Source organism: Musa acuminata, chromosome BXJ1-1 (assembly GCF_036884655.1).
Source record: "Musa acuminata AAA Group cultivar baxijiao chromosome BXJ1-1, Cavendish_Baxijiao_AAA, whole genome shotgun sequence".
NCBI lineage: Eukaryota > Viridiplantae > Streptophyta > Magnoliopsida > Zingiberales > Musaceae > Musa > Musa acuminata.
In genome coordinates this window covers 16,062,501-16,070,000 of record NC_088327.1, presented here as the reverse complement: position 1 = coordinate 16,070,000, position 7,500 = coordinate 16,062,501, and the positions used below count along the sequence as shown (strand labels likewise).

The window sequence follows — 7,500 nt, the reverse complement described above, 5'->3', positions numbered from 1 at the left end:
GTAAATCAAAAGGAGAGCTCGGGGCGGACGGACACCAAGGATCTCCGTTCACTCCCGAGATACAAGATCAGGCGATCCCGCCGCACTTCCCCCTCCCCTCGCTGGACATGTATGACGGCGCCGCCGACCCAGCGGACCACGTGGCCGCTTTTCGCGCCCAGATGGCGCTATTCGGGACCTCTGACGCCCTGATGTGCAGGACGTTCCCAACAACTCTGCGGGGACCAGCCCGCACATGGTACAGCGGCCTGAAGCCAGGGACTGTCGCCTCCTTCGACCAGCTCGCCAAGGATTTCGAGCTTAACTTCCTGGCATACGCCCGACCGAAGCCGTCCATGGCGTTACTCCTCGGACTCAACTAGAAGGAGGACGAGCCCCTCTCCCATTTTGTGAACCGATTTACAACACAAATCCGTGGATTGTCGGATGCTCACCCCTCTCTCTTGATGTAGGCATTCATGACAGGCCTGCGGCCCTCCAAGTTCTTCTGGTCGTTTGTAGAGTGGCCCCCCGCCGCGGTCCTCGAGATGCTCCAGCGCGCCAGTCAGTTTATTGCCGCGGAGACTTCGATGGCTGGAAAGCGGGAGGAGCACAAAAAGGTCAAGTCGGAGCCGCCCCGACAGCAAGGCCTCCTCTTCCTGCCTTGAATTCATCCCGAACTGAAATATTCCTACACGAGAAGGGGAAGGGGCTGCTCAAGGACCCTCACCCGATGAGGAACCCGCGGGAGCTCGCAGACCGTTCAAGGTATTGCCGATTTCATCGGCAGCACGGGCACGACACTGAGCAGTGCTACGAGTTGAAGAGGCAAATCGAGGAGCTCATCCTCAGAGGTCACCTCGGCCAATACCTCCGGCCGAACAAAGAGCAGTCGCCCCGCCCAGAGGGCCCCGTCGAGCGACACATCGATGTGATAGCCGAGGGCCCCGCATCAAGTGGAGGCTCCATGTCGGGCAGGAAGGCGTATGCCCGAGCCGCTCCTGACGAAGCCTCGGGACATGAGCCCGAGCCCGTGATTACCTTCCCAACCGGAGCTGCCGAGCGACCCGACCACGACGACGCCTTGGTGATATCGGCCAGGGTAGCCAACGCGCAGATGAGGAGGATCATGGTCGACACGGGGAGCTCGGCCGACATACTCTACTTCGACGCCTTCCAGAAGCTAGGCTTGACCAGGGAGAATCTGAGCCCGATGTGCTCGGTGCTCACCGGTTTTACGGGAGATTCAGTATCACCCCTGGGGGCTGTTACATTGCCCTTGACTCTGGGGACCCCGCCAAAGTCGCAGACGGTGATGACCACTTTCCTGGTGGCCAACCTTCCCACCGCTTACAATGCCATACTCGGTTGGCCGACCCTCAACAAGGTCAGAGCCGTCGTCTTGACCTACTACCAGACCATCAAATTCCCAACCAGTGCTGGGGTCGGGGAAGTCACGGGAAGCCCCCGAGAATCCAGGCGATGCTACCTTACCGCCGTATCATTGGGCAAGAGAGCCAGCACCGAGGCGCGTCTGGAGGACCCGCGGGTAACGAAAAAACCGACTCCTCATCCCGAACCGAGGGGATCCACTATCGACATACCTTTGCGAGAAGCTCGGCCAGAACGGACGGTCAGGATCGGATCGGAGCTGCCCGAGCGGGAACGAGAGCAGCTCGTTGGTCTCCTGCGGGAAAATGCCGACGTCTTCACCTGGTCCCCGTCGGACATGACGGGTGTCGACCCAGAGGTCGTGGAGCATCATCTCAACACCCCACCTGATGCTCGCCCGGTGAAGCAAAAGCTCCGACGCCAGGCCCCTGACCGACAACGCGCCGCACAAGAAGAGGTGGACCGGCTCTTAGCAGCAGGCTTCATAGAAGAAGCCAAATATCCTCAGTGGCTGTCCAATGTAGTCCTCATGAAAAAACACAATGGAAGCTGGAGGATGTGCGTTGACTACACCAGTCTCAAAAATGCATGCCCTAAAGATTGCTACCCCCTCCCAAAGATCGACCAGCTGGTCGACGCGACGGTCGGACATGCGCGTCTCTCTTTCATGGACACCTATTTAGGATATAACCAGATCAGGATGGGGCCCGAAGATAGGGAACATACGACCTTTCTCACCGATCAAGGGGTGTACTTCTACAAGGTCATGTCGTTCGGGCTAAAAAATGCTGGGGTCACATACCAAAGAACGGTGAACAAGATGTTCGCCCATCAGATCGGGAGGAACATGGAAGTCTACGTGGACGACATGATCGTGAAAAGCCGAGAGGCCGGAATGCACTTAGCCGACCTGGCCGAGGCGTTCGCCACGCTGCGCAAGTTCGGCATGCGGCTCAACCCCACGAAATGAGCTTTCGGCGTTACCTCTGGGAAATTCCTTGGGTTCATCGTGCACGAGAGAGGAATCGACGCCAACCCGGAGAAGGTTCAAGCAATAACCAGTATGCAGTCCCCCGGGACGATCAAAGACCTACAGCGACTCGACGGGAGGCTTGTCGCCCTGTCTCGCTTCCTCGCTCGGTCGGGCGATCGCTGCCTCCCATTCTTCAAGGCACTCAAAAACCCGAAGAACTTCCAATGGACACCGGAATGCGAGGAGGCTTTTAAACAAATAAAGCAGCACCTAGCCAGCCTCCCCCGGCTCGCCTCTGTCTCCCCCGGCGAGAAGCTGGGCCTCTACTTGGCGGCATCCCCACATGCAGTCAGCTCTGTCCTTGTCAAGGAAGGTTCCGGTCAACAACTCCCGATCTACTACGTCAGCCACGTCCTGAGTGGACCTGAGGAGCGTTACCCGCCGATAGAAAAACTCGCACTTTCCCTGGTGCTCTCAGCTCGGAAGTTGCGCCCCTACTTCCAGGCACACTCGGTGGAGGTCATCACTGACTAACCCCTTCGACAAGTCTTAACAAAATTCGATGTGGCAGGACTGCTCCTCAAATGGGCGGTGGAGCTCGGTGAACATAGTATCAGTTACGTGCCTAGGACCGCCATCAAGGCCCAGGCGGTAGCCGACTTCATCGCGGAGTTAACTCAGATAGAGGACAGAGATCTCGAGCAAACCCCCGAAGCCTGGACCCTGCACGTGGACGGCTCGGCCAACTCGAGGGGTGCCGGCGCGGGGCTGGTTCTCCTCGCCCCTGACGGACGCTCGTTCGAACGTTCCCTCCGCTTGGGGTTTAAAGCCACCAACAACGAGGCGGAATACGAGGCGCTCATAGCGGGGTTAAGGCTGACCCTCGAGATGCAGGTGGCCGCGATACACGTCCTCACCGACTCGCAGCTTGTGGCCGAATAGCTCAGCGGTGGATACGAAGCTCGGGACGCGACCATGGCCAAATACCTGGCATGGGTAAGGGACCTAACCGCGAAGTTCCCTTACTTTACGTTATCTAATGTTCCGAGGGAGGAAAACGAGCGAGCCGACGCGCTCGCTAAGCTGGCGTCAAGACCAACCCCCAAAGCGTTGCCAGAGATCGAGGAGCTCCCTGCTCGCGCCATCGAAGTGGCAACTACGACCCCAGGCAGTGCGCCGATCACGTGGCTACAAGAGCTGCTGCGCTTCAAGCGGGATGGAACCCTTCCCCTCGATGAAGTCGCAGCTCGGCGCCTGCGTCGTACGCACGCGTGGTACTCCAAGGAGAGTGGCCGGCTTTACAAGCGGTCCTTCACCTATCCCCTCCTGCGATGCTTGGAGCCTGACGAAGCCCAGACGGTCCTAGCTAAAACTCACGAGGGGGTCTGCGGCGAACACATCGGCGGGCGAACCTTGGCGCACAAAATACTTCGCCAAGGCTACTACTGGCCGACCATGTGCTGGGACGCGAAAACTTACGTACAACGGTGCAGTTCGTGCCAACTACACGCCCGCGCACCCCGACAGCCCGCGGTCCCGCTCAGCCCCATCGATTGCACATGACCGTTCGCGCAGTGGGGGTTGGACCTGCTTGGACCCTTCCCACCGGCTTCTGGGCAGCGGAAATACATAATCGTAGGAGTTGACTACTTCACAAAGTGGGTCGAGGCCGAGCCGCTGGCGACGATCACGGAACACCAAATGGAGAAGTTCGTCTGGAAAAACCTAGTGACTCGGTTCGGGCTACCCAAGGTCATTATTACGGACAACAGACCTTAGTTCGCCGGCAGGAGGTTCCGGGAGTTCTGTGCCGGCCATGGCATCCAATTGAGGTTCAGTTCGGTGGCCCATCCCCAGACGAACGGACTGGCGGAGGCGACCAACCGATCCATCCTGGACGGGCGTAAAGAAGAGTATCTGCGGCCCGATCGGCCTGGACGGACAAGCTCCCCAGCGTATTATGGTCGCTGCGCACCACCCCCAAGGCCGCTACTGGAGAGTCCCCGTACAGCTTGACGTTCGGGACCGAGGCTGTCTTGCCGCCTGAGATGGCTGTCACCACCTTACGGACAAGGAGCTATGACGAGGAAGCCTCGAACGAAGGACTTCGCACCAGCCTCGACGTACTCGAGGAGCGACGCGCCGATGCGCACCTAAAGGCCCTCTCTCACCAGAGAGCCGTCGCGAGGGTCTACAACAGAAAGGTGCGACCTCGACCGATCAGGTTAGGCGATCTAGTCATACGAAAGGCCGAGGTCAGTGACCCGACCCGGACAAAGGGGAAGCTGGCCCCCAAGTGGGAGGACCTTATCGGGTCACCGGGGTGGTCCGACCGGGAACTTATCGGCTCACGACAATGGACGAGTCCTCTTTGCCAAGGACATGGAACGTCCAGAACCTTAAAAGGTTTTTTGTCTGAGGTCTCTGCCTATGCGAAATTGGTCGGTTAAAAGAGATTATTTCTCTTCCAAAGTGGCTTCCAAGATTCAAGCACGGAGTTACAAGACTCAATTGGAATCACAAGACTCAACTTTCGAAAGCTGAAAGACGTACCGGGAAAAAACTTTTATTTCTGAAGCGTGGAACTACAAGACTCAACTGCGACAGAACTCGAAAATTACAAAAGGTTACAAGGCTCAAAAACAGCTCAGCCGAGCCCACCTCAAGACTATCCTAACCGTCGGAACCCCCGACGCTATCGTCGAAAGGAACTTCCTCCGGCATGTCTACATCTAAATCCTCGGGATGCGAGGTAAACGGATCCACCTCGACCTCCAACCCAGGATGGCGCGTCTGGAATCAACCCAGGGCAATCCGGTACCCGTACTCGTAGGTGACCTGCCCTGACCGAACCAGCCCGAGCTGGAAGCCTGAGGATTGCTTGTAGGCTTCAATTATTTCCTTGTCCTTCTCTGGACGCCGCTCCTGCTCGGCCACGAGAGCTTCCGAGGCCCCCTTTGCGTCAGCCAGAGCTCCCTCCAACCGCTGGGTCAGGGTGGCCACCTCGCCTCGGACTAGGCGAGCCTTGGTCTGCGCCCCCTATAGGAGCCCTCGGAGATTGCTTTTCTCCTCCTCAGCCTCCTTCGCCTCGGACCTCAGGTGAAGGACCTCGGCCTCCAGCGCCGATACGCGTTGGTCGGTCTCCCTAGCCTCAGCCCGGAGGCGCGCCACTTCTGCCTCAAGCTCCGAGGAGCGCTGCTCGGCCGTCGCAACCGCCTTCGGAGCCGCCCCTGCACGAACCTCCTCGAGCTGCCTGCGCAGCTCGGCATTACGGTCGCACAAGATGCCCAGGGCTCGACCTACGTCACGAACGCGATCTGCCAACGCCATCGCGTAGTGCTGGTCCTGTGGAAGGAAAGTCAGAGCCACCCTCAGACAAAACATAGGTCGGAAGCCGACAGTGGAACACTTACCCACAGCAACGATTTCACGGATTTACCAAGCAGGACATCCGAGGGCATAGTGTACATCTCGCGAGCCATGTCGGGGTGCAGCCCTCCTCGGATGAACGCGGCTGCGGTCTCCCCATCGGCCCACACCCGGGTCCCGCGGGTCAGCCCCCCCCAGCGGGCTACCAACCGGTCGGAGGGCTGGCCTTCTGAAAGCTCGCCCATCAGGCGCGCCTGGTAGAAGTCGTTCGGCGGCCCTGCGGATATGCGACACAGGTCCCGGATAGTCGGCTTCTTCGGAGCGACAACCTTGGCTTTCTTTTGAGGACGGCCGACCTCGAGCTCCACCGGCACCTCTCTGGTACCGACGCCCAGGCTGATTTGGCGTCATGGAGATGCAACCGACGGAGCGCGTCCTCCACGCACTAAAGTGAGGTTCACCATCTCTGCACCAACATATCGACCTCGGTTAGTATTCCAAAAGAGAAATAAAACAGGAAGGCCTGCCGCTACCTCCTTTTCAAGGCATACCTCGAGGTACTGGGCTCAAGCCCGCCTCGACCAACCACGCCTCGGTCATCTTTCGGATGACTCTGGACGACGGGAGGATCTCCTTCAATCTTCGAAGGGCCTAGAGCTCCCCCTCATCCAAGACTGGGGCAGTATTATCGACCACACGCGCCGCCCACCGGAGCCTGAAGTTCCAGCTCTCCGGATGGCAAACGTAGAAGAAACGCTCCTTCCACCCCTTGTTGCTGGAAGGAGCCCCGCTGACCCGGAAACCCGGTCGGGCGGACAAGTAATAGCCCCCCGACCCTCTGGACAGACGAAAGCAAGAAAGGAAAAGAGACCGGCTCGGGGTGATTTTGGCATAGTGACATTCCCCAAGGAACGCCACCAGATAGCGCCAGGAATTCGGCGCCATCTGAGAAGGAGAGATGCGCCACCACGAGACGCAGGAGGTTATGACTGGATGGAACGGAAGGCGTAGCCCGGCCTCGAAGGCATCCACAGTTAGGGCAAAGCCCCTAGGTATGAGATCATACGCCCGCTGCCCCGGCTCGGGGACAATGAGCGTGAATTCCGCTGGGATACCGTAACGATCCCGAAGGAGGCCAAGCGACGACTCGCTCACAGTGGAGTCGATGTCGTGCGGCCACATCAGCGATTCAAGGGCTTTGGTGGCCCTTTCCTCGGACGACGAGCGGGAGCTCGCCGACACCGCCCCCTCGCCGACGGCACTAGAAGGAAGAGGCGAAGAAGGAGGAGGCGAAGAAGGAGAGGACGGAGGAGAAGCCATCGTTACCGAGCTTTGGAAAAGGTAGGGTGGCTGTGGAGTGCTAGACTAGATCACCCAAAGAGGGGGTCGAAGCGAGTGCATGCACCAGGGAGTGAAAGAAGCCAATGGAGCGCTACTTATAGCCTGCTTCCCGTCGGAACAGCGACCTTTCCTCTCCTGAGGTGCGCTGCGAAGACGCAAACGTCGCATCGCCATAATTGCAGCTTGGCGCGGCATTTAATCGCAGCGCAGTGCAAAGCACGAAGTCGCTAATCACGTCAACCTCGAAAACCAGCGACTCCCAAAAGGGGTGGCCCTTTGATCTTCCCTAGGGAAAAAGCAACCTAGCCGCCCACGCCCGCGCGCAGTCGAACGACCAATCGCCGGTCAAGAACCAAGTACCGCCCCGGTCGTATCACGCCCGAGGCCACCACCTCGGTCGCGGCCTGCCTGCACCGAGCACCTCTGCCGCTCGCTGCCAAGAACCA

At 59.0% G+C, this 7,500-nt stretch overlaps 1 protein-coding gene across 1 annotated transcript; it reads left to right on the top strand.

The window, feature by feature from the left end:
* Nucleotides 1-3,319: 3,319 nt before the first annotated feature.
* LOC135679343 (uncharacterized) lies at nt 3,320-3,907 on the top strand. The gene has a single exon (XM_065192991.1). It carries the CDS (start codon nt 3,320-3,322, stop codon nt 3,905-3,907), a length of 588 nt encoding a protein of 195 aa, XP_065049063.1.
* Nucleotides 3,908-7,500: the final 3,593 nt, after the last annotated feature.

Bases quoted from the DNA above. Each gene is read 5' to 3' on its own strand.
- LOC135679343 (XM_065192991.1), top strand. From the start codon at position 3,320: ATGGCCAAATACCTGGCATGGGTAAGGGACCTAACCGCGAAGTTCCCT.